Genomic DNA, 26,942 nt, shown 5'->3' on the forward strand with positions numbered 1-26,942 from the left:
TCTGTATGCCATTTCAAGTCAATTTAATTCCATGGTTTTATCTTTGCTACTTATTGATGTTTTCATCCTTGTTTTAAACACAAAAGGTGGGGGGGGGGGGGAGTTTTGTAGGGAGAACGCATTTTAAGCCCCCACAAGGCTCAAGCCCCTCTTTGAACACGAGCCTGATTAAAATTTTAAATAAAACATGTTTGAATATTTTCTTATATCTAGACTTATGGGAGTTTCTGACATTCAAAACACGGTAAGATCCTCTTCAGTACCGCAGCTATTATATAAATAGCTCCTAGGACAAACGCAGGAGTGACAAACGTCGGATGAATACTTTACCTAACCTTACATATTTTATACATTTTTTTTAATGCGAGGGGCTTTTTAGTATATTCATATCTTAACCTAACCTTGATAGAAATACTTAATTAACCTAATATTTTTGACACTACTGCGTTTGTCCACTCCGACGTTTGTCACTCATGCACTTGTCCTGGAACCTATAAATAGTTTCAGATCCATGCGTTGAAAGACCACTAAAAGATCGATTGCCGATTCTGTGATTTTTTTTTCAAGGGCAATTATCTACAATTTAATATTTTCATGTACACAAATAAAGTGATACTCACAGCTGGCTAAAATAACGATACCCCCATCCAACCCCTTGACCACATCCCCGCCCACCTAATGGAAGCTTGAACTGACCAATAAAGAAGTCCATATTAGCTACCTAAAATGACAAAAATCTTCCCATGGTATTCTATATCCATTGCCACCACACGTTTCGTTTTTCTTTCAGTATGGCTCAAAACCAGATTTTGTCAGTCGGAAATAAAACGGATCTAAGCCATACTGTAAAAGTTATTCATCGCTTAGTAATATAGACAGTTTTCCGCGAAAAGTAAAATGAAATACTTGAAATATTTTTTTTCTGTATAATAATTAGTACTTAAATATTTGTTTATCTTTATTTTTTTCAAATTTTTCAAAATACTAAAATTGAACAAAAATTGACTGAATAATTGTAACCGAAAATGATGAATTAGTTTACAAAAGATTAATCCGTCAAAAAAATGTTGATGTTTTTTTTGTAAATTTTGCGGTTTCATCTTTTGGTCTGGTTTTGTAAAATTAAGATAAAATATTTTATTTCCCCCTTTTATTTATGGATTCCCTGTTGGACTTATATGCTTTGTATTGACATAACTATAACGCAGATTTAATAAAAGATCTAATGGCTGATTTATGCAGGGATCTAAAGGGATAAGATAATCACCGATAAATCGATGTACATCCCTTATGATGATTCACAAAATAACCCCTTCTGTAGATTACAATTAGTGGTAAAAACATTTGGATATGCATCTTAATGAACCAACCAATCAAAATTTAATAAAATTCACTAAGTCGTTAAGTTAACAACAAAGAAGACATTATTACAAAACTTTAGGGGCTAGTGTAATAAACAGCCAACTAATAATAAGTCCCCTCCTTTATACCTAAGGGTATGTTTTCACTACTTGAAATTAAAGATGATTAAAGTCCCTCAACAGATTATGACGTCATACGATAGAATAGCCAATGAGAGGCCAGTATACACTGTTATTGACCAATGGTAAAATTTATGCTGGCCTCTCATTGGTTATGACGTCATAATCTGTTGAGGGACTTTAATCATCTTCCTTGAAATTCATATAAAATCATGTTGATAAACTAGCATCCTAAAGTTTTACGCGGAGTATTTTATAAATTTATAAATGATCTACATTATAGAATAGTCTAATTGTTTTAAAACAGGTATTTCATTTTTATTATTCTGTTCCCGAGGCGGTATGTTCTATCAAAATTAGCTTTAGTATGGTCCCATTGTCTTGGGCGGTTATCCTACCCCCTTGGAATATAGCCTAAAACCTTCAAACTGAATAAGACCTATTACTAGAGATCTTTAGTTGCATGTAAATTAACAAACATGCAAGTATAGAACATCTTTCGCATTTGAGCCAAATAAAGCTAAAAATTTATTCACAAAAATTTTCCATAGAGTAACTTTGCTTCATAAATTGCAAATTAATAATTTGCAAATATGAAATTTCCATGAAACTGCAGAAGGCAAACGGACAGACAGACAGACAGGAATGCAGCTGTTAATTTTCTGTTAGTATTTTACAATTTCTAACGGTGGCTGTCCTAAGAATTTAATAGCACATTTTAAAGTTTAAGAGATTTAATTATTTTGCATTTTCTCACTTACATAATATTTATGCTAAAAATCCCCCCCTCCCCCCCCCCCCACCCCAACAAATTTAAAAGTTTTATTTCGATATTGGTTTATTGTCTTTTGACGTCAGATAATAAAATTTAAATTAATTTCAAACATTAAGTAAAAAATGTATGACAGCATTTTAAAATTTAATTAGCATAGATCGAAGGGATAAGACAATGGTCGATAAATTGATCAACATCCCCAATGATGATGCACAAAATTACCCTTTCTGTAGATTACAATAAGTAGTTAAAACTAATCAAAATTCGAAAAAAAAACAAAGTTGTTAAGCCAACGAATGAGAAATCGTTACTATCAAACGTTAGGGACTAGTGTAATAAATAGTGTAGTGTCCCCTCCCTGTCTGGCAAACTAGTCTAATACTAATTTTAATGAGAGAGAGTGGGGGTTATTTTGTCCAAACAAAATGTAAAGGATAATATCAATTAAGTTATCAATTAGATAAATGAAGATTAGAGAAAGGATAATTTCATCTAATTATGGAAAGGGATGAGGATTTTTGAAAATGTAATATTTTTGTTGCTATCAACAATTCACAGTAGAAGTGTGATAGTTAGAAAAATCTTGCATGAAAGATAATTTTTGCATTTAAGGTCAACTTGCACAAGAGGAAAATTTATAAACAGATGAAAATATGTTTCAACCTCCAGTCTTATCTTTGTTTGAAAAAAAGATTTTTGGACAAGAAATGGCTTTCAACCCGATTAATATCCGGTGGATTAGAACTGGTTCTCAGCCATACTGAAAAATCATGTATAGTATCGTATTACAGACAATTTTTCACTAATATTTAAATAAAACTCTTAAAATTAAAACCAGATTTGCTTGTTCCAAGGGGCCGAAGTCCTAGGCTATTATCTAATTATTTTTTTTATTTCAATATTCACAGTATGCTGTCTTTAATACGATGAGATAAATAACTTGGCATGGCATGGCAATGACTGTTTTGACTAGACTTACAGCTACTTTTACATTTAGAATAATTTTCTATGTTTCTTTGAAAGGTATTCTTACTGTGAAATTTAATTCTTAAGATTAAATTACTCAGTTATTTAAGGCGAAGCTATTTTGTAAGTATTTGCATATGTACGTCGATTTGTCCGCCTCTGAAAAATAATGTAATACTTGTTATGGTTGTTAATAGATTTGAAATTTTGAAAAATTAAAAAGAATAAACAAAAAATAATGATATGTTGTTACGAAAATCCAAACAGACCTTTATTGGTATTTTCCTAAATATTTTAAAAATGATATTTTGCTATGTTAATTGTGGATATAATTATTATTTATCCTTTCATGTAATCATCAATTAATTAATAACACAGCCGTGTTTTATCAAAAATAGTTACTTACGGCATCGTATTATAGACAGCTTTCCGCGGATATCAAAATGTAAAATTATATGATTAAAATCAGTTTTGTTACCAAACGAAGGACTGAAGGCTCTGACTAACAAAACTGAAACTGATTTTATGATTTGTATTGTATTATTAGTGTAAAATTGTTTGTAATACGAAAAAATAGTTGATTTTTCGGCAAGGCAGAAAACCGGTTTTAATCGAGGGGATATAAATCGGTATCGTAGCCATACTGAATAATATTTTCCAATAATAATTTTGCAATATACTTTTTTCCAGGATGCCCTGATCGATGTTGTACAAGGATTAGGCGCCCCCGTCCACAAGCTGATCATGACCGTGCCCGCCTTCGCCTCTGCCTTCAACCTTGCCGACCCCGCCAGAAATATGCCAGGTTCCGCCGTCACAGGTCCTCCCGTTGCTATGACCTATCAAAAGGTACAATCTTTTTTCTAGCCAAAAAAAAACAAATATATTCTTAATTTCATTGATTTAGACTAAATAAAATTGATTTTTTTTATTGATGAGTTTAATGCATTTAAGTATTCACTAAAACTGTATTTTTGAGTATTTTATCCATCCCGAAAAAACTTGCTTATGGTTGCTTGTATCTCACCCCTATACATGAAAAAAAAAAACACTGGTCGCCAAAGGTGTCTTTTAGATTTAACAATAATAATTTTGAGGTTTTCTTTTTATCAGTCTAATATCATTTATTGGGATTCTAGAAATAAAAAAAAATAAAATCCGAAACATACCTTCTTGTTAAAAAATGTGATGGAAGATTTGCGTGGTTTTTACTACCATATTGTATTACTCATTGTACATAACCAAGAAGCTAAAGAAGAAATTAACACACAAAATTTTGGTGGTGGTGAGTGCTCTAAGGTCCGAGTTAAAATTTCAGCCCACGAATTTTATTTTTGTAAGTTTATATAAACACCAAAATGACCTATGTATAGAAAAAAACTGTATATGCGCAAGTTTTGGCCACCATCCAAATTTTATATTATATATTATACACTTTTTACACGATTAACATAATAATTAATCTAACATCCTATGTTCACAAATAATTTATGCATGTTAATAAATAACAACGACAATTGTATCCAAAAATTGGTCAACACTTACTGAGTTTTAAATAAATCGTTAAATGTGCTAAAAATACTTTAAGATACTGAGGAAAATGTATTTTCAATTCTTTCTTATATAATAGTTGTTAAAACAAGCAAAAAATCTTTATTAAAAAGCGTAGCAAAAAGCAATAGTTCAATATTTTCATTTTTTAGGTTTGTCAACTTCTGAGCCGTGGCAACTGGACTCTAGGTAATTTTCATTTAAAAATAAAAGAGAAAAATAATCTACCATCCTTTTTTACTTAACACTCTACGAATACATTTCGAATGTAGTCAATTGTTTTGTCTGTCTACAAAATTATTATGTTTGTCTGTCTATTGTCAGATTGCCTGTATATTTGTCAGATTGTCTGTATATTTGTCAAATTGCCTGTCTATTTTTCAGATTGCCTGTCTATTTGTCAGATTGTCTGTCTTTTTTTCAGGTTGTCTGTCTTTTTGTCAGGTTGTCTGTCTATTTGTAAGATTGTCTGTATATTTGTCAGATTGCCTGTCTATTTGTCAGATTGTCTGTCTTTTTGTCAGGTTGTCTGTCTATTTGTCAGATTGTCTGTATATTTGTCAGATTGTCTGTCTATTTGTCAGATTGTCTGTATATTTGTCAGATTGCCTGTCTATTTGTCAGATTGTCTGTCGATTTGTCAGATTGTCTGTATATTTGTCAGATTGCCTGTCTATTTGTCAGATTGTCTGTATATTTGCCAGATTGCCTGTCTATTTGTCAGATTGTCTGTATATTTGCCAGATTGCCTGTCTATTTGTCAGATTTCCTGTCTATTTGTCAGAGTGTCTGTATATTTGTCAGATTGCCTGTCTATTTGTCAGAATGTCTGTATGTTTGTCAGATTGCCTGTCTATTTGTCAGAATGTCTGTATATTTGTCAGATTGTCTGTCTATTTGTCAGATTGTCTGTCTTTTTGTCAGGTTGTCTGTATATTTGTCAGGTTGTCTGTCTATTTGTCAGGTTGTCTGTCTATTTGTCAGATTGTTTGTCTTTTTGTCAGGTTGTCTGTCTATTTGTCAGATTGCTTGTCTATTTGTCAGGTTGTCTGTCTATTTGTCAGATTGTCTGTCTTTTTGTCAGGTTGTCTGTCTATTTGTCAGATTGTCTTTCCATTTGTCTGTCAAGTTGTCTTTTGATTTTTAATTTGTCTTTCGATTTTTAATTTGTCTTTTATGTTGTATTTTAGTTTGTATATTAATTTGTTGGTCATTTTTATCACAGTTTGTCTATTAGTTTGTTTATTACTTTTGTCTGTATAACACTCGTCTCGTAATTTAAATGATTCACTTATTCCCTTAAATTCAGAGCGTGAAGAAGATTTGACTGGCCCATATGCTTATCTCGGCACTAAATGGATTGCTTTTGATGATGACACCAGCTTAAAAATCAAGGTGAATTATTTTTTCTTCATAAAAAAAATATAAAAATATCTAATGAAAGAATATTCACTTATATTTTAAACAGTTCTACTCATTATTTCACAGTAATAAATCTCAATCATACCATTTAAATTAGTAACTACTGAAAAAGATATTCATTAGCAATCGAATCTCTTGTAGAAGTGAATCATGAAATCATGAAACAAAAAATTTAGATTCTCAAATAATTACTTAAAATTAAGTGCTGGGAGGTTTCCTTTGTGACGTCATAAAAATACGTCTAAAAAGGAGGGAAAGGAAACCCTTAAAGAGTTGGATTATTGACGTATTTTTATGACGTCACACTCCACAAAATTGGAATAATAATATCAAATTGATCAACACAAGTCCCTGGATTAATAAAAGTATTAGAATGCATTTTATGGTAAACATATGTTTATAATTGGTAATAATGATGCCTTTAATATCAGACAAATTTGCTCCTCTATGATTGATTATATGAAATATTCGTAATAAACCTTTGTAATTGTAGGAAAGGGGGATTTTTCATATGGGTGGGTGGGGGGTATTATACTTATATTTATAATAAAATGCTGTTTTAATAATTCACGTTACTTTTGGTGTTCCAATACCTTCAGACATTTATTTATAGCTAATTAATCTTTTTTTAATACATTGTATGAATACCCATGTATAAGTTATTAAATAGGCCCATATTCGGAAATAAAGAATTTAAACAACAGATACATTGTTCCTAGAGGGCTTATAGACATGCTTAATATATGAAATATTCACTTACATTCAGTTTAAAAATTCAAAGGAACACTTAAATTATCCCCTCGAAGCTTTACTTTTTTTATCATTTTTTTTCTGAAATTTCACAAATCTTAGATATCATTGTTTATTATATAAAATGCGTTTTTCCTTAACGTACACTGTTAAGCACAGAAATCCCCACCTCCTTTTTTGAAAAAAAAAATATTTAAAAATGGGAGGTTTTTTCGTTTGTTTGTTACTTAATTTAGTTCAGGTTAGGTTATATTTGGTACTGTGTAGCCCCGCAAGGTTAGGCTTATTGAGAAAAAAGCCTTTGTAAGTTTTGTATTTAAAAATAGAGTTTTATTTATTTGATTGACAAAAAGTTACTGGGCTTTTGGTTCATTAATAAATTCTATTATTTAAGGTGGGAATGGTTATATGTCAAAAATAAGACACACACTCATACATATAATACTGTACAGTCTTACAAAAACAAAGGACAATTGTAAACATTATTAGCGGAGCAATAATATTACTTGTCAAGTAAATACATGAGAGAAACTGGGTAGAATCTATAAAGACTGCGTCGGTAAGTCCAAAAAGAGCATTTTCCTACTGACGTAAGGACGTACGGCCTAAGGTACCCAAAGGCAAGCCATCTTTGACGTCATAATTCAATGGAGGTTACAAAACTTTTTAACTATTTGCATTTTTTAACAAAAATATTAAAACAGTAAAAAAACAGTTATATTTGTACTGATTTTTGATGATATTAAAAAACAATTAAGGTTAAAATTCAAGTTTTTAAAAATCTGAAATCACAAGGTGGTGGTTATAACAGACAGATTTGGGGGGTGGTAATTAGATTTTGGGGAGAAAGAGAGCGAGAAAAACACAGGCAGAAGGAGATAAAGAAATAAAGAGAGAGAGGCAGATAGAAAAGAGAAAAAAAGACAGTGAAAGAGAGAGGGACGAAAGGTTACTGTAATTCAATTTTAGCGAAATTAATGCAATATTTTAAACAAGAATATGCAAATCCCAATTAGAGAAATGAAAGCACTAAGAAAAACAATGTTATTGGATCAGAATTTTTTCTCTGCAGCTGCTCCCATAGCAGTAAGGAAGGGAGGGAGCTGAAATAGAGGACCTTAAACCATCCTGGCACCCATATAAAGCTAACCTAAAACGAAGAACTCAATCGGTTCAATGGTTAGCTATAACTTAAAGGACAAACAAAAAAAACAGGAAGTATTGTGTCGATGTATCATTAGTAACCCAAGTTCAGTTAATTTTCAATGGTTTAATTGATTAATTCCTGTGTTGACATGATAACAGCATACCAGCTGTAATGTCGATATAATACTAGTGTTAAAGTGTGACAGGTTAGCCTCTGCTGAACTTGCAAATCTAAACATCTCAATAATCCAACTCAAGGATCTCCAGGGATTCAGAGAATGGTCAATGAACGATAAATTCAATTCAATTCCTATGGTAATTTCTGCCTTTAAAAGCTGACAACTACAAGGTATAAGTATTTGAAGAATAAATTACCTTCCATTGTCCTCTCCCTAATTCTCTGGGGATCTTTCACTCACAGCAAAAAATTGCAATTTCATAATTGAATTTTAAGCAAGACTGAACATTAGATTGGTTCATTTAGCAGTTTTTTTTGTGTCAAGTAGCCTTACCAATAATTTTACAGATCTTTCTGTATCCCAAATGACTGTTTCAAGTACCCCTTAACCTATGATTTAAGAATTGATTTCACTAAAAACATTAATTTAGGATTAGTATCCTTACCCAATTCTTTTTTTTTTTGAAGCAAAACTGAACTAGTCTGGTTCGAAATATATACTTTGTAACCAATAGCCTTAACCATTATTTCAAAATCTAATAAAACCAAGAGACTCGATAGACTTACCTATAATGTGCAGAATGAACGAGGGTAAGATAGAATTATACAAGGATGACAACATCCATAAGTAGCAAAGCACAAAAAATCATGGATGGGAATATGTACAAATAGATTTAAAGTGTATTTATTAAAATCAAGAATATATTTATTAGAGAAAATAAACACATATTTTGTATAATGATGAAAGCCAAAGTAAATTACATAAAAGATGTAAAAAATACAAAAATAGCCTAAAACCTGCTAAAAGCGGTCCGACCGCCATTGATGTTTTATAGTTAATTGTGCTTCTTAATAATGGGAATGTAGTCAAAAAATTTCAGCCTTTTATCTTTTATAGGAGCCGAGAAAATCACGTTTCCCCCGAACTAAGACGGACAGACAGACGGGCATTTCAAATTATAGAGTAGCTTCACTACTAATACAAGTTTTTGACAAATTAAAAAAAAAAAGTTAATGTTTCAAGTCAGGCTATTGGATATATACTATGATACTATAGCACAAAGTTAAATGATTGAATGAATTTTCAAAGTTGAAACATTACACTACTCTACATCGAAAATAAAGGGAGCATGGCAAATTTAAAAATTGAATGTAAAATCAAATTGACGTAATATATATAGATAATTTGTCTGTTATTGGCGACTACATTAAGTCCGTTGCTAATGATTACAACTAGAAACCAGAATATTTTTTAAAACATTACTTTACTAAAAATAAATTGAGATAGTGCCATGGAAGTTGAACCAATATGAATTATATGAAAAAGTAGAAAAAAAATTGAAGGCATTTTTTCCAGGGGCGACTTTGTTTGGAGATTCCCTTCCCCGTTTAATAGTACTAAAACTTTTCTGGACCTATGATAAGCTTCAATTCAAAGGAAAGCCATATCGGTTCAGCGGTTACCGAGATCCTTGCTACACACACCTTCACAAAGAGAGACAGACACACATAGATATCCTGTTACTTTCACAGTCAAAGGTTTGGTTAAATTCACAATCCCTTTAATTTCGTATTGTACAACATACACACACATGTACATTTACATATAGAGTAATTGCTTGTATCAATTTTCTGAATAATTCAACATAAGAGAGAATGCATATTGTACTCTGGGTTAGGTTTGGTCAAAAAAAGCAGCAGTAATAATTTAACAGCATATTTATTGTTGTTGATACGTCGTAAGTTTTTAAATTCCATCAAAATATTGAAAGTCTCACTTACCGATGTATGGGACGGACTGACTATCAAATATATTGTTATCGAATGGATATGATGCTAAATATGTCTTTAAATGGAAAAATATCTCAAATTTTTTTAATACATCAACATATTAAACATGATTATTACATAAGAAATTAAATGAAAGATTTAAAGAACTTAATATCACTTAATTAGTGTTTTCTGGAGAGAAAAAAAACAAGAAAAATCTATTGTTAATATATGAAGAGTAGTGATGTTTATCTGAAAATTCTACTCGTTTTAACAAATAGTGAAAACAGAGCATAATATTGTGTACCCAAGCTCCTAGCTTTTAACCATCTAGATATCTAGCTATCTTGGATAGAAAGTGAGATATATACCAGATTACTTCCTACATGAAAAGTTTATTTGTCGCTATTTCATTTCAACGTGTCAAGGACTTTGATTAAATTGGTTGAAAAATAATTTGTTTTCAGTATGGCTTCGAAACCGATTAATATCCGCTGGATTAAAACCTAACATTATGGTCGAAAATTTGTAATTACAAATATTTTCTAATTTTATCAATTAAAGACATTGCCTTTTAAACATCATACCATTACTGTTTTTTTTATGTTAGCTTGCTATTGATACGCTGCATATGGACATAAAAGTTCTTGTTTAATGTGTACTATTAATTTTAATTAGGAATCAAATATGTTACTTTTAGATATGCTTAATTGATTTCTAGTTATTTTAACAATTTCATTTCAAATATATAGAAAATTTTAGATTTTTAACATTTTAGAATTTGTTAGTTTGTATAAATTTTTAAAGAATAAGTAATTGAAAATTTATAAGCAATTAGCAAACAAATATATTTTGTTCCAGTGATCTTTAGGAACAAAACAAAAGATGGTATATCAATAATATATTAGGATTATTGGTGCAAAAGTTTGGACACTGAGAATTTGTACCAACCCATAAAGATTGAATAAAAGTAAACAATGTTTTTAAGCCCAAGAATTAAAAATCGTGTTTTACAAACTTCTCTGTCTAAAAATGCCGCAAATAATTTATTAACCCTTCATACAATTATCTAGCGGCTACGCATCTAGAGGCCTCTAGAGGCATGTAAAATGTTTTCTTTTCAATCTATATATATTAAAATCTGCTGTTTACCAAAAAAATCGTCGCTAGGTGTTTTTTTTGGTTTTAGCTGTTTGCCAAAAATATCCGCCAGGCGGCTCTTTTTCATTTTTGGCTATTTTCTTGGGAGGTTGGTGGTACCCTTACCTAAAATAGTTATAAGCCTTCCAGGGACTTATGAGAAGTTAACTGTAAATGAGGACTATATCGATTCAGCGGTAAGCGAGATCCTTCGGTACAAACAGACATTCTGGTAATTTGTTATAAGGCAACAATTAATGGTATTATTTGCAGGCTAAGTATGTGCTGCTGCGCGAGATGGCCGGCATCGGGTTGATGAGTCTGGATGCTGATGACCTGGACGATGTGTGTGGAAAGGAAAGTGGACCATATTTTTTTTCATAGTAACTTTGCGTTCATGCCAGGGATCTAAATGGATAAGACAAAAATTTTGTACGAAACACAAAATTAACCTTTCAGTAGATTATAATTAGTGGTTGAAACGTTTGACAGTCATCTTAATGAACCAACCATTTAAAGGTCAATAAAGTCCCCAAAGCTGTTAAGACAATAAAAGAGAAAACGTTATTATAAAATTTTGTGTAATAAAAAGCCCAACGTCTGTATTTTAAGGGATAGGAAACCAGAAAAAAAATAATCTAAGCACACCCTGTGACTTAAATCAAAACAATGATAAGCGTAAAACCAACACCACAGACCTATGTATAGCTTTCATGAAATTGAGTACTAAAATAAATATCAGAGTTTACCGAATTTTTAAGCCACAGACTAAAAAAATTAAATTACTACTTTACTTAATAGGATGGGTTTAGTTGGTATATAGCTAAAAACTATGTTAATCTTTATTTAATATAAACGAAAAAATATATTGTTATGAAAAATATGTCGACTACTAGGGCCGTGCTTCCCTGTTAACAACAGTTCACAGTGTGCTGACCAGCCTCGACAGAAAACCAAGACAGCTCATTGTTACCAGCTTGGAGCAGGTTAGCATTACGAACAGAACAATAAGACTAGTAGAGTATCTTCTCTTTTTAGAATATGGACGTTTACATCAAACTGTTAAAAGCTTTTTTTTTTCGAAAACTAAAGAAAAAATTGAAATAAAACTACACTTACCTCATATCTTTTATATCCAATTTGCTTTCTTTAATATTGTAACTTTTCTTTTTGATAAAACAAAACAATTTTAAATTATAGTTTTCTTAAGATTAAATTATCAATTTAACTGAAAAGCATATCTTGTAAAGAAAATAGCCTAAAACCACAGATATTTGTAAAGCCTTTCTGAAAACTACAACCCAATCTGGGCAGAATTTTCTGACGATATTTAGCTTTAAATATTCAAAAATAACTTCACTGCTTGGTAATAGCAAATCATCATTTGTTTTTTAGGATCTTTTGGCTACCGCCAGCAATGCTATTCCAATTTCACAGGAAAATAATAATCATTTAATTAATACTAGTAGCTGTGCCTCTAGCATCTAGGGTCTCAAAATTCGAAGCATAAAAAAAATAAAATTACCTAAACCTTACCTGGATCTATATGAGATTTCTTAAAATGTACAACGTAATCTTTTCAATGGTATTAAAACCCTTACATGGCCTTAATACTTATGGAATTAAATTGCTAACTTTATGTGGAAATTCAAAAAAAATCTAAATGATTATTACTGACCAACAGGCTAACGGACTCCGTGTTTCCCCATTCAGAATTGTTAGAATTGTCGACAGAGAAGGAGAAATTCAATCTATTAGGTATTTTTATTTAAAATTTTCCGGGTTTTTTTTTTAATTTTATATTACTTGTTTAAAAAAGATTGCGTGAATTTTTTTATATTTACAAAATTTTTAACCCATATGCGAGATATAGTTTTTTCTTATGGTTTAGAACCAGTTTCGTAGCAAAATAATTTATTTTTATCTTCAGGGAGAATTCTGAGACAGTTCTGGAATGTTCCAGACAAGGATATTATAGACATCCAGAAGATTGTTCTAGGTTAGTTTATTTATACATTGTTCTACAATATTCTAGATCGTTCTAAGATATTCTAGAATTCTCTGGACAAGGCTACTTTAGACATCCAGAAGATTTTTCTAGGTTAGTTTCTTTATAAAATGTTCTAGATTATTCTAGACTGTTCTTGTGTTCTAAAAAGTTCTAGAATTCTCTAGACAAGGCTAATATAGACATCCAGATTATTGTTCTAGAATATTCTAGATTGTCCTAGAATGCTATTATTGAAATAAAATTATAAAATTTTCTGTATAGTGTATAAAACCTCAAGAATATAGTTATAGGTGATTTTATTTGTATATTGTTCTATAACGTTCTAGTGTATTCTATTGTTTCTAGAATTTTCGAGAACATAATAGACATCGTTTTAACATTTTGCATAAGGTTTGGCTTCATAACTGTATAAGAATTTTTCAGAATAATACTAGATAATATTCTAGATTTTTCTAGGGTGTTCTAGAAAGAGAGAAATAAATAGAACTGAATGTTGAAACTTTAAAGACCTACAGAAGGCAATGCTTAAACAGCCTCGAAAAAAAACATTCATATTTATAACTATTTTATTTTAGATTCTACCGTTGTGTGAAGTTTAACCAGTATGAGAACGATTATACCATCTTCGAATATGGCTGCCCTACTGGTCTTGTCTTCGATGACAGGTACATACATAGATGATAATGTCTATCTGTCTGTCTGTTTATTTATTTTTCTGTTAATGGAATACACCATATATCTATCATATCTAGCTATATGTCTTTCTATTTATATACAATCTATAAATTTGTATATCTATTTATCTACGCTATATAATATATATATTTGTCCGTTTTTTATTCATACCTAAAAATTAATTCTTCTATGATTCATTTAGTCTTGATAGAAATTAACCAAATTTACTTCTTTAGATGGGAGGTATGTGTGTGGCCATCCCAGGCAACCCCATGCGACGGTAGCTCAGAAATCTTCCCTATTCCCAAGAACGATTATGTTTGCCCCGGTGAAGGATTTTTCGTTGACCCAGAGAATTGTCGCTGGTTCTTTGCCTGCAGAGATCACCTGGGAGATGGAACATATACTCATTATGAATTCAGGTAGGATCTTTTTCTTCTTTTTTTTTTTTTGAAGATTTTGTGCGTTTTTTTCCTTTTGCCCGATAAGTATTATAGCCAAAATAACAGTTTTAAAAAGCTAGAAACAAATTTTCAACTTAGAAAAATCCATTTTTTAGTAGTTTATCGACATAACCTAATAACTGATGCAATGATTGTCTGCCATGTAGGATATTTGTGTGTTTCTTTAAAGGAAATTTAGCGTGTCTTGACAATTTTTTTTCGAATTTATTTTTTTTCTCAGATCATTATCTAACTTTTTCTCTTGTTTCATATTTAAAAGATTTAATGAAAATTAATTTTGTTCTTACTTTAGATGTCCATTTGGTCTTGCTTTCGACGAGGTTAACCTGCGTTGTGACTGGCCATGGCTCGTGTCATCCTGCGCTAACCAAGGAGAATACGCCATTGATCCCGCGGCTGCTGCGGCTGTTGCCAGCCAAGGATCCCGCAGACCTGGTGGATTCGGCGGCAACGGCGGATTTGGCGGTGCTGGAAACGGTAATGGAGGTCGCAGACCTGGCGGCGCCCGCCGTCCTGCTGGCGGTGCTGGATTGAGACAACCGGCCGCCGCTCCAGCTAATACTCTGCCTGTTGCTGGACAAGTTGTCAGCGAAGGATGTGAAAATTGCTACTCCCCTGTTCTTACTATTACAGGTAATAAGCAGGATAATGTAAAAAGTAGGTATACCAGTTTGTTATGGTAGGTTGGCAGTTTCCCTTAAACAAAATTGTCAAGCACAGATACTCACCAATGAAGTAATTTAAAATTGGAAATGGGGGCTGGAACTTTTTGCTGTGTATTTTTTAATTAGGGTCAGGAAAGGTTGGGTATATTAGGTGCACTGTAGCCCTCCAGGGTTAATCCCTGCAATTATAGGTCCCGCAGGTGTTATGCAAAGGTAAAAAAAAAGTAATATCCTTATTTTTAAAAATATTTAGATAAGGTTTTTGTGCTTGTACTTTAAATGTAAAATAAGTTTCTCTGATTATTAGATAAATAATTGATTATATACTTATTTTAGATATATTCAATATTCATACCTAGATAATTTATATACATCACGCAAAATTTTCTTTTTAATATCAACTCTAAGATGTTTTTCAAATAATCTAATGTAATGACACACGATCAAGGCTTAAATCGAAATTAAATAAAAGATATAGGTATATATATTTGAAAGTCTTACTAAAATACAATATACCTCGTTTCATTCTATATAAAATACTATTCTATGCTAACACCTTTTAACTTTAAAAAGTGCACAGTTAACAAAAATGTGATGATAAAATATGATTGATCTTTTTATAAAAAAACCTTGTCCTTTTTTCTCCACCTTTTTATGGGTGTTTGATTTTGTCTTTGAAGTTTAAATTGATCATTTCAACTGCATTTGTATGCAACAGATTTAAGAAACATGGATGTAATTTTTTAGAATGAGAAGTGTGTTAGGGATGGGCAAAAGTAAAGTTTAGTTGAATAATTGGTTAGACACTAAGCCAAAAAATAGAAAAATTTGGGTATAAAATTTAGAAAAAGCATTGGATTATATCTATTTTATTTCAGGTTCTGGACATATTACTGAGCACGGTATCGAGGTTGGAGACGGTCTTGGACCTATTGGCGCTGGATCAGATACCTACAACACTGGTTACAACCCTGCCCCACCCAGCCCCCAGCCTGCCTACAGACCACAGCCTACCTACACAACCGCCAGACCACAGCCCACTTATACAACAGCTAGGCCACAGCCAACCTACACAACAGCAAGGCCCCCACCACCATCGCCTACCTACACCACAGCTGCACCCCCACAGGCACCCACTGTTGGCTACAACTATCCCGTACCTGGAACTCCATTTGTCCACGGAATTTCTGTGTCCAACCAGGGCGAGCTGGGTCTAAAGCCTGAGCCCCATATTACCCCCAACATCCCAGCCTATGGAGGTTCAACCACTTTGGCTCCTGTAACACCAGTAGTCAGCACAACATATAATCCTATTTCTACCACATTCGGATCACCTCTACCAGCCTACGGCAATGGAATTAGCACAACCTACAATCCCAGCAAGTATGAATACACCGAACCTGCTAAGGTCTACAGACCTTTCATCTCTTCTACCTACTCACCAATTGTAACAACACCAAGACCTGTTGTGACAACATCTTATTCTCCCCCTGTCACCACAACCTATGGACCTATTGCTGCCCCCGCTGAAGATTATGGCCTACCTCATGCTCCAGTCCAGACCAACTATGAACCTGTTGAGCAGCCTGCTGAAGAATATGGTGTACCTTATGCTCCTGTTGAGGATAGTTATGAACCTCTGCCTGGTTATGGTCCAACCACAATTGCTCCTGCTGGACCTACTCTCAAGCCTTTTGTCAACTTTGGTAATCCATCTCCTTCTTATGGCAAGCCTAGCCCATCTTATGCTCCTGCACCTGCTCCAACACCTAAACCATCCTATGCCCCTGCTCCTCAACCATCTTACGCTCCTGAGCCTGCATATGCTCCAGCTCCCAAACCCTCTTATGCTCCTTCTCCAAAGCCTTCCTATGCACCTGCTCCTGCCTACAGCTACACTCCAGAGCCTGCACCTGCTCCTCCCCTACCTTCCTATAATTATGCTCCTGAATACAACTATGAGCCAGCTGAGGAATATGGTGTACCTGTAGCTCCTGCAGAGGAATATGGTCTTCCTGCTGCTCCTGTTGTGTCTACCTATGAACCTGTTGCACCTGCAGAAGATTATGGCGTTCCACTTGCCCCAGTTGAGGAAGCATATGAGCCACTTCCTGCCTATGGACCAACAATTGCCCCTGAGCCACCAAGGTATAACTCTCCCACACCCAAGCCTTTTGTCCATTTTGGCAGCCCATCCCCTGCTCCAGCCTATCATGAGCCTGTTGAAACTTATGCTCCTATTGAAGAACCTGCTGAAGAATATGGAATTCCCCTGGCACCTGTCATTGCAACAACTTATGCACCTGTCACAGTTCAACCTATTGAGCAAGGTTACGGTGTTCCCCATGGTCCTGAATTGTCCAGCTATGAGTCTGAACTTCCTTCCTATGGTAATTCTGGACACCCTGCCACTCTTCCTGACAACTGGCCCCAATATCCTGGCAAAGACCTGCCTACTCCACCCGAGATTTCCTATGGAGGATTCAAGCCTGCAGCCTATGAACCAGAACCACCTGTTAGACAGCCTAAATATCAGCAGCCCAGCTATGGGAAACCTAGCAGACCTGAGATCAGCTATGGAGGATTCAAGGGCATTGATGCTCCCAAACCTAAGCCTGGATATGCATACCCTGTACCAAGTAATCCCCTTCAATACCCTACAACACCCAAGCATAGACCACCTACTACTCCTTATGTTCCTCCATATAGACCAACCACACCTAAGGCTTATCCAACAACCCCCGTACCTGCTCTACATACCAGTGTCACTGCTGCCTACAATCCAACAACTCCCTTCTCGCCAGTCTATGGCTCAACAGCTGCCCCCAAGATTACCCCAGCTCCTTATGTACCATCACCAGCAAAGTATGGAGCCCCAAGTGCGTCCGTTGGTTATGAATATCCTGCCCCTGCTAATCCACTTGAGTATCCTTCCAGACCAGTTGCATCTTATGCCCCTGCTCCTCAACCTAGTTATGCTCCTGCTCCTCCCAAACCCACCTATGCTCCACCTCCACCCAAGCCTACCTATGCTGCTCCACCCCCAAAACCAACCTATGCTCCTGCCAAACCTGCCTACTCACCAACCACTCTCAAGCCATTTGTTGATTTTGGATCACCAACTGACAAGCCTGGCTATGACTACCCTGTTCCCAGCAATCCTCTCAAGTATCCCAAGGGACCCCATGGATCTAAGCCTGAAGTTGCTTCAGTTGTCACAAGTGGATTCTCATCTGCAACTTTGTCAAATGGACCGTTCTCTTCTCTCAATGCCATTGATATTGATAACAAGCCAGGTCATCTGCCCAGCTACCCAACTTATGAAGAAGAACTGCCCAGCTATGGAGGAGCCGCTCACGAAAACAGAAATGGAAAGAAAGCATTTACTGCCTTTTCTCCGGCTGGTCAGGAACCTAGAGGTAATAGAGCTTTTGGTGGTAACAATGGCAACACTGGAAATAGCCTTAACAGACCTGGAGCTGGCAATCGTGATCCTGCTGAGGAATCTTTCTTCCTCTCCAGTGGCAATGCTATTGACAATGGTGACAGAAGACCAGGAAGCAATGCTTTTGGAGCCGGAGCAGGCAGAAGACCGCAAGGAAATGGAAACAATGGATTTGGATCCAATGGAAACAGAGGAGCTCCTGCCAACAATGGCTTTAGAGGCCCTGCTGGAAATAATGGATTTGGAGGACCTGGTGGAAATAGAGGTGCCCAAGGAAATAATGGATTTGGTGGACCCGGTGGAAACAGAGGTGCTCCAGGAAACAATGGATTTGGAGGCCCTGCTGGTAACAATGGATTCAGAGGCCCTGCTGGAAACAATGGATTTGGAGGACCTGGTGGTAATAGAGGAGCTCCAGGAAACAATGGTTTTGGAGGCAATAGAGGTAACAATGGATTTGGTGGCTCAAGAGGAAATGGAGGTTCTGCTGGCAACAATGGCTTTGGAGGATCTAATGGAAACAGATTTGGGGGAAATGGCGCTGGAAATGGACCAACCACCAGCAGCAGAAGCCCCTCAAGATTCAATGGAAACAGCAACGACTTCAATGGATTCTCCAATGGAGGCAACAGATTTGCGCAAGCCAGCAGAGACAATGAGATCAGAACTGGCAAAGAGCTGGCTACCTTTACATCTGTCACCAGACCAGTGGTGCCCAAGCCAGCTGTGCTCGGTAAGTTCACCAAGGGCACCAACAGCCACCACAACAATAACAACGACGGCGAGGTCAACAACTGGGATCTTGGCATCTGGGAGAAGTTTGGACCTGGAGGATTCAGAACATTCAATGAGACTTTGGGCCCTGAAGTTTGTGAGAGACCCGGTCTCTTCAGACATCCCACAGGTAAAAAGCCCTTAGTTGCGAAGCTACTCTTTAACTTAAGTGTTTACTTACTAAAAGATCCTTTACCAGATTGTTTATATTTTTATCGAAGACGTATGGAATTTATATATGTATAAATCAATAAATTGCATTTTGTGTTTCTTTTATAAAGCTTAAGTTCTCGGAAAATACTGGCTCAAATTGGTTGAAGCTTTCTAATATCTCTAGGGGGTTTTAAGCTTTTTTTCTATCCTTCCCAGTCCTCCAATACTAGTAGTACTTTATAGGAAAAGTAATATTTTTTTTCTATTTTCAGACTGTCATCAATTTTATGAATGCTATTGGGACAAGTGGATTGAGAAGTTTACTCTGCACATCTTCCCCTGTCCTGTTGCCATGGCTGTCAGACAATATGATGACTCCATCTCTGCCTGCAACTGGCCCTTCCTCGGTCCTTCCTGCGAGGCTTAAATCAGCCTTTCTATATCTGGCTATGATTAGTCCTCATTTCCAAACAACAAAGCTAGAAATATTGTGATAAAAACTTGATATATCTAGTAACAAAAAGACATCTAGTTGGAAATAATCTAATAAGCCTATGAAAGCTAATAACAACGAAGTCAATTTTCTTCCATAAATTTGTGTTTTAAGCTGAGCATATAAAAGATGCCATGATATGCATTTGTGGAGCGAAAAAAAACATACATACACGCACACATTTAAATGAACCAAAATGTTATAACATCAAAACACTCAACCTTCAAACAAAAACTTCCTTATCCCCCCCCCCCCCCACCCCCAACCCACCCTTTCCCTAACCAAAATTCTTTCAGTGTATGATGTTTTAGAAAATCATAATTCTGAGTCTTCAGCATATGTGAATTTTTTTGTGTGTGTATAAATTTTGATGCGCTCTGAACTTGCTGTGATCTCTCTGGAAGCGCGAAAAACGCGCATTCTCCTCCAACCCAATGCTCCCCCCAAATTCCATGAACAATGCCCCCAAACTGTCATGAGTTTAATTTTAAAGTGGATGAAAGATATGTGTAAAAAAAAATGTTGAAGCCCTTAGACATGTATGTATAAATATGTGTACATGTGCAATGCATATTTCAAATGTATCTATACATACACATATTTGATATATGTACTTAAAAAAAAAAAATATATCAACTTGTAAAACAAAAGTAGTTGGCATTTATACAAAAAATATACAGTTTTTTTAAACTTGCCAAACTACAAAATCTAGTTCTAAATTAACTAAGAAAATTAGCAAGTAACCTAAATGTTATAAAAATGAGACAAAATTTTTAAATGATTTTTATTCCTTTAGTTTAAAATATTTTTTTTCCTTTTTATTATCCTTATTTTATGTATCTTTTAATTCCCCTGTCAGCTATATTAATTGAATTCTGTAAATATTTTTATATAAGACTGGCTTCCTTCTTATTATAATAGACTTGTCCTAAATAATTGAAACCTCTGTAGCAAATTAGCTCAAACTTTTTCATCAAATTATAGCCAAAAATATAAAATTTAAGACTATTTAAAAATTCTAACCTATAGAGTTTATCCATCAAGCAACCAAATTTTGGGCATTTTTTGAGACTTTTATAAAGCAATAAACAGAGAAAACTAATAATAGTAACATAAATACAAAAGTATTTAAAATTATGTCAAAAAAACTCCTTAACTTGACCTCTATCAGTGTGCTACAAAAACTGTAAATCATAAAAATTAAAAAAAGAGGGCATTTAATAACAAAAATAATAATGTAATGCAGTTAGGATTGCTAAAACAACTTCATTATGTTGAAATTATAATCTGAAATTAATATTCTATTCGTAAAACTTGAAGATAATGATTAATAGTAATTTTAGGTTGTATTTCAATTAATAAAAAGTTGATTTCACGTCCGCAACTGTAATAAGACTTTAAGCTGCCATAACTGCAAATCTGATTAATCAAACTTTAGATTTTCATAGCAAAGGAGACAACAGATATTCTAAATTTTGATTAGTAAAGATTGAATCCCTATTTATTTATTTATTTAATTATTTATTTATTTATTTATATTTATGTAATGAATATTTACCCAATAAATGTGGATAGCTGTATTAATGTTTTAATTCATTACTTTTAATTAATTTAACAAATTTAAGATGGAATTTATTAATTAATTATTTTATTCAATGCTTTGCTAACATCTAGGAAAATTATATAATAAATCAGGGATCTAAAGGGATAAGACAATGGGCAGTAAAATGATTAACATCCTCGATAATGATACACAAAATAATACTTCTTTAGATTACAATTAGTGTTTTCAACGTTTAATCACTCGACTTAACGAACCAACTATCAAAAATCTAATAAAAGTCCCCAAAGATGTTAAGCAAACGAATAAGAAAACGTTATTATAAAACTCTCCTCCCACCTGATAATAATCATTGAAAAATCAAAATTAATTAACATCAATGGACCAATAAACTAAAATTGACTACGTTTATGGTTTATAATTTCTTAGAAGTAGGTACGAAGCTCTTTATAATGCCTATAAAAAAATTTATTAGCCAGCATGTATTTTAGTTGATCAAAGGTAGGCCAGTATAACGTCATTTTTAAGAGACACCAATTTCAAAAAGCTTCAGTACATAGACGTCCAAGGGGGGGGGGGGTAAAGTGGGGATTACACCCCCCAAACGAATTTGGGGGTGCCCCCAAAATTTTTTTCAATTTACCCCCCCCCCCCACCCCTCCCATTTAAAATTTACCTATACCCTGGGGGTGCCGTAGGTACCCCCAACCATTTAGGACATTCTATTAAAAAAAAATTTGCACGCTTGGGGGGGGGGGGGGCGATGGGGGGGGGGTAAAAAAAAGCTTAGACGCCCCTGCTTCAGTAGGTACAGTTTTATACTTAATTTGTCAACCTTTCAACCTTGATTACACGAAGAGAGGTTGTGTTTTATTCATTGTCCATTAGGGTGGGTCGATTTTGGACATTTTTTTTCTGGGGCCAAAGCGGGGATCTGCACTCAATTTATATAGATATAATACACCTCTGGATGATTTAAAATTTATCCTAAGTCTTAAAACCGCTGACGACCAGACATTCAATTGTATAGCTATTTGTAAATGGGAGTCAAAAATTTATTGAATCAGAACTATGGCTTCATGGTGCTCCCTGGAAATGCCTTGAGGAGCTGAGTCAGGAACTTTTGTCGGTTTCAAAAAATCTCGTTCCTAGCCTGAGAAAATCTAAAAAACCTCTACAAATTGGACAATTCTCAATAAACCTTAAAATTTTTTGGTTTTTTAGTGATTTCTAAGGCTAGGAACGAGATATTTTGAAACGGACAAAAGTTCCTGATTCAGCTCCTCAAGGCCTTTCCAGGGAGCACCATGAAGCCATAGTTCTGATTCAAAAAAATTTTGAATGTCGTCTTTGCATACTAATAAGTAATGAATTATATTTTTAAGTGGTCGTGTTCTAAAACTCAATTTTTTAAAATTCTTTTTCGGTCAGAAATGTTTTTAAGGTTAATTTTATCTGTTGCATATCCCCGCTTTGTCTAATTCCGATATGAACCCACCCTATTGTCCATTGGACCATCCATCCATGATCCAACAATCCAAAAATAACAGTGTTTTCTAAGATGGTTATTAACCCTGGAGGTCCCCTGGACTTTCCTAGATATCAATAGTTATATATCGCATCGTACTATTGATAGCTTTTCGAGGATAGTCAAAAAACGTATGTGTTTAATCTTAGTTATGTTGGCCTCGACTGTTATTACGTTTATGATTTTTATTTTGTTATTCTATAAACTTGTCTATAATACGATAATATACATGAATTTACAGTATGGCTAATACAGCGGATATTAATCGGTTTTAATGCCATATTGGAATAGGTTATTATTTACAAATAATCACGCAACCTTGCGTGGATTAAAAATTTAATGATGAGAAGTTCAATAAAAAAATTAGTGAAACCAGCAGCAATGCTAAAAAAAAAATTAATGTAACAATTATCTAACATTTATTGCAGTACAATAATTCAATACAGTTCTTTAATTCAATGAAAACAGATACGATAAATAATTATAATTGTATGACAATTCGCTTGTCAAGTAATTAACAAAATATTACTATTACATTACAAAAAAATTAAAGGGATGACCAATTGCATATAAATGGATATAATGAACATAGAGAATCACAGGTCTTACTCTAATGGATGTAGAATATACGTAGATATTATGACAGGGGAAAAATTGGCGTCAATTCAGGTTGTTATTTCCCCTGTCATTTACTGTACAGTTCATTGTTACAGTAGGAGGGGAGGGGATTGGGTGGGCTGTTAATTTGGCCCGCTACATGTTTCACTTTATTAGAGTACATGATAATTTGGTGTAAGATCCAAGAAATAATATGTCCATTATAGTTAAATGTGTAATATTTAATGCAAGAAAAGACAAGTCAATTTAAACAATCAATCATAGTGTACCTGCATTAGTATTGGTATTGATGGAATGAAAATTAAGCATAAAAAGGATAAAGTTTAAACTTTGCATTTTTAAAATAGTTATAGATGAATATTCCAAGATCTGTAAGTCCAAAAACACTTAATCCAAACCAAAGGCCAAGTGATGATCCAATATCTTAAAATATTTCATTACAATTTTAAGATTTAGTCATTTAAGTATTATAATTGTATTGATAATCACAAACAGTTTCATAACAATGAATTTAAAAAGGTTGTGCAATCAATATAATATGTGATAAATATCCTATTATATAAAAACATAACATCGTAAGGTTTTAGGTTTTTTTGTTATATCCTTCCTCCTCAAATACTGAGTGCAGCTGCTAGTATATAATATGCTAGCGGTTAAGCCCCTTGAGGTCTCTAGGGGCAGTGTCAACTTTAAATCTAGTTTTAAAAAGATAAAGTAGCAAAAATTTGTATTGGGGAATGTTGTGGTATTTTTAGGGGCGATTTTTCTTGAGAGAATGTAGTCTCCCTCATCATAAATAGTTTTAAACTTTCACGGGACCAATAAGAAGTTTTACTGTAAAAGAGAACTATATCGGTTCATCGGTTAGAAAGATCTTTCGCTACGAATAGACAGTAATTCTGATCTTTGATAGCAGACAATAAAAAATGCAAATAAACATCCTATTAATTTATAAAAGCATTAATTGTATAAATTCTATACCAATCAAAAAGTTTGAAAAGTCGTATGTCAACAGTTTTCTGGTAAAGGGAACCTCTTCCACAAAAGTTATCTGGTAAAAGTACACTCTGAAACAATATTTTGATAGATCCTTTTATGCTAAAAAAAAACTTGCTAGATCGAATAATCAGCACTCACTAGCTATCAGGGGAGAGGAGACATTGAAATATTAAATAACAGTACCCAAAGTTTTATAAACACGTTCATTGACTTCAAAACTTTGGTTTCTTTTCTTAAATCTTGATTGGTTGGCACAAACTAGAAATATTAAATTTTTTACACCAATAACTTTAATCTACATAATTTGGGGGTGTAAATCAATTTATTGCCTTTTTATTAAAGTGTAAGACATATAGAAATATAGAGTAGCTGCGCTTTTAACAATTTTAGAGTGTTCCTTCAATGTATATGGAAAGTCTGTGACAGTAGATCTTATTCTTGTATTGAACAATGTTTTCAAGCATGGCGGTTTACACATCTTCTCTATAGTTTTTTTTCCCCAGTTCCGGTGTGTTTTGAACTTCCTAACTTGTGATTTTACCAATTTGAAAGAAAAGGACATTTTGCTAATTTTACACCAAGTATTGAAATCAAAATAACCCCGCCACCACTTGGTAAGATAACTTCTATCTTTCAAAAAATAACTTTTTTCGACTCTATGGCTTTTTAGAATAAAGTTCGTGGATGACATAATAAAGAAATTGTTATTACTTAAAACCTGACCAAGAGTAATAGACAAAAAAATATTCTGCTCACTTTTGTTTGGGTTAAAATCAAGTGTCTGATAAAATATCGAAACAAACATGTTCTAATGACGCAATTTTAAAATTAAAGGAAGCCTGTTGAAAGACTACTACAAGTACAAATACCCCAAATATGAAGCCTCCACCCCTCATATTAGAAATTTCAATATAAAATTACACCAGCAAGAAGCAAAATCGTATGCTTATTTTTGGCCTAAAGTTTGAATGTCAGTAACTGATTACACTTTTACAATAAAAATTTTCAAAGATTATTAACTCCATAAAATGTCAATTTTTGTTTCTTGATATTTTTTGTTATTAAAGGTGGAGTCTTCAAATTTGGGGAATAGGGACAGGGTCTACTTATCTTTCATCAGTAATTGGCAGAGTATTTCCTGCAGGCTTACTTTAATTATCATTGCATTGTATTGAACTGAGAAAGTGCCTAATGGTATATCTTCTTTGAATACAAATGGTCCAATTTTCTTGTTGTATAATTCGTTACTGATGAATGCTGACTGGTTTATCAAAACTTTGCAATTATCCTGGACAAAATATATATACTTTGATTTTCTCAAAGTCAGTAATTTTCGGAAAGGTTTATATTGATCTGAGCAAGTTTTAGGCTACTTTCATATATGTGTAATGTGTATAACATCAAATTCCTAAGACGACTGGAATCATTTAATTAATGCTTTAGATATCCCTGGACAAATTTTAGCCTATTTTCAGGCTTATTTAACCCTTTGATAGTGTATATCCTATTTTTAGGGGGTAGTTTGTTTTCAATATTTTTTTCTTTAAAAAAAATCTTTTATTGATATAGAATTTGAGAATTTTTTTCTTCAAATTAGCAATATTAATCACTAAACCTTTTCCAAGGAGACTTTTTGTGATAATCAGGAATAGTTATCTATAATACAAAGTAGCTTGATGTCTGTCCGTCTGTCCGTCTGAAGATTAAGATCTCGGTAACCACCGAACCGATCGGATTCTACTCTTCAAAGAATATACCTACTGGTCCTGTGGTGGTTTTAGGCTATTTTCTTGAGGGGTGGGACACCCCAACCCACCCAAAAACTAAAAAAATCCCCCCATTTTTTTGTAGAAGATTTTCCTGGTCCTTTTTTGTAGAAGATTTCCTTGGTCCTTTTTTTACGAATTTCAACTTAACTTTTTTTATCACCTCTTGGGGCAAAGCCCCTAGAGGCTAGGGGCGAAGCCGCTAGTAATAAATATCTCAGCAGCTGCCATTAAACAAAATAGTTTTTTTCATTTTTCTTGACAGTTGAACACTTCTTTTCTCGATTCTTCCCCCCTTTAAGATGTTTATATGGAAATCTTTTTTCTTTACATCAAAATTTTCTTTAGGTGTTTAAGAAAATCAGGGAAAAACGTAACATGTGACTCCCTTATTCATTGGTTTACAATCCTGGGTACTTTTGATAAAAATAAGTATTGATTGGTTGGGCTAAAGCTAGTAGTGTCCAAACTTTTCAACAAATAATTGCAATCTACAGATATGATTTTTTATAAGTAATTGGGAATTTACATAAATTTTTCTTATATTTTCTTATCCCATATGATTTCTAAGACAAAATATTGTTTATATATATTTTCCTGTGGAGATAGCC

General features: G+C 33.7%; 1 protein-coding gene across 2 annotated transcripts in view; it reads left to right on the top strand.

Moving 5' to 3' along the window:
• Positions 1-21,439, top strand: part of LOC145326312 (uncharacterized) — a 248,606-nt gene extending 227,167 nt beyond the window's left edge. For both annotated transcript variants that reach the window (XM_080169598.1, XM_080169599.1), the window contains 14 exons: positions 214-244; positions 3,913-4,071; positions 4,926-4,962; positions 6,083-6,168; positions 11,453-11,534; positions 12,074-12,165; positions 12,575-12,612; positions 12,860-12,937; positions 13,110-13,178; positions 13,766-13,855; positions 14,102-14,287; positions 14,622-14,962; positions 15,873-19,343; positions 19,639-21,439. In XM_080169598.1, the coding sequence (XP_080025724.1) occupies positions 214-244; positions 3,913-4,071; positions 4,926-4,962; positions 6,083-6,168; positions 11,453-11,534; positions 12,074-12,165; positions 12,575-12,612; positions 12,860-12,937; positions 13,110-13,178; positions 13,766-13,855; positions 14,102-14,287; positions 14,622-14,962; positions 15,873-19,343; positions 19,639-19,793 (4,915 nt within the window). In that variant the 3' untranslated portion in view covers positions 19,794-21,439. The remainder of the gene's footprint in view (positions 1-213; positions 245-3,912; positions 4,072-4,925; positions 4,963-6,082; positions 6,169-11,452; positions 11,535-12,073; positions 12,166-12,574; positions 12,613-12,859; positions 12,938-13,109; positions 13,179-13,765; positions 13,856-14,101; positions 14,288-14,621; positions 14,963-15,872; positions 19,344-19,638) is intronic.
• Positions 21,440-26,942: the final 5,503 nt, after the last annotated feature.

The sequence above is a fragment of the Acartia tonsa genome, chromosome 8, assembly GCF_053477335.1.
Source record: "Acartia tonsa isolate MP-2025a chromosome 8, ASM5347733v1, whole genome shotgun sequence".
Lineage (NCBI taxonomy): Eukaryota > Metazoa > Arthropoda > Copepoda > Calanoida > Acartiidae > Acartia > Acartia tonsa.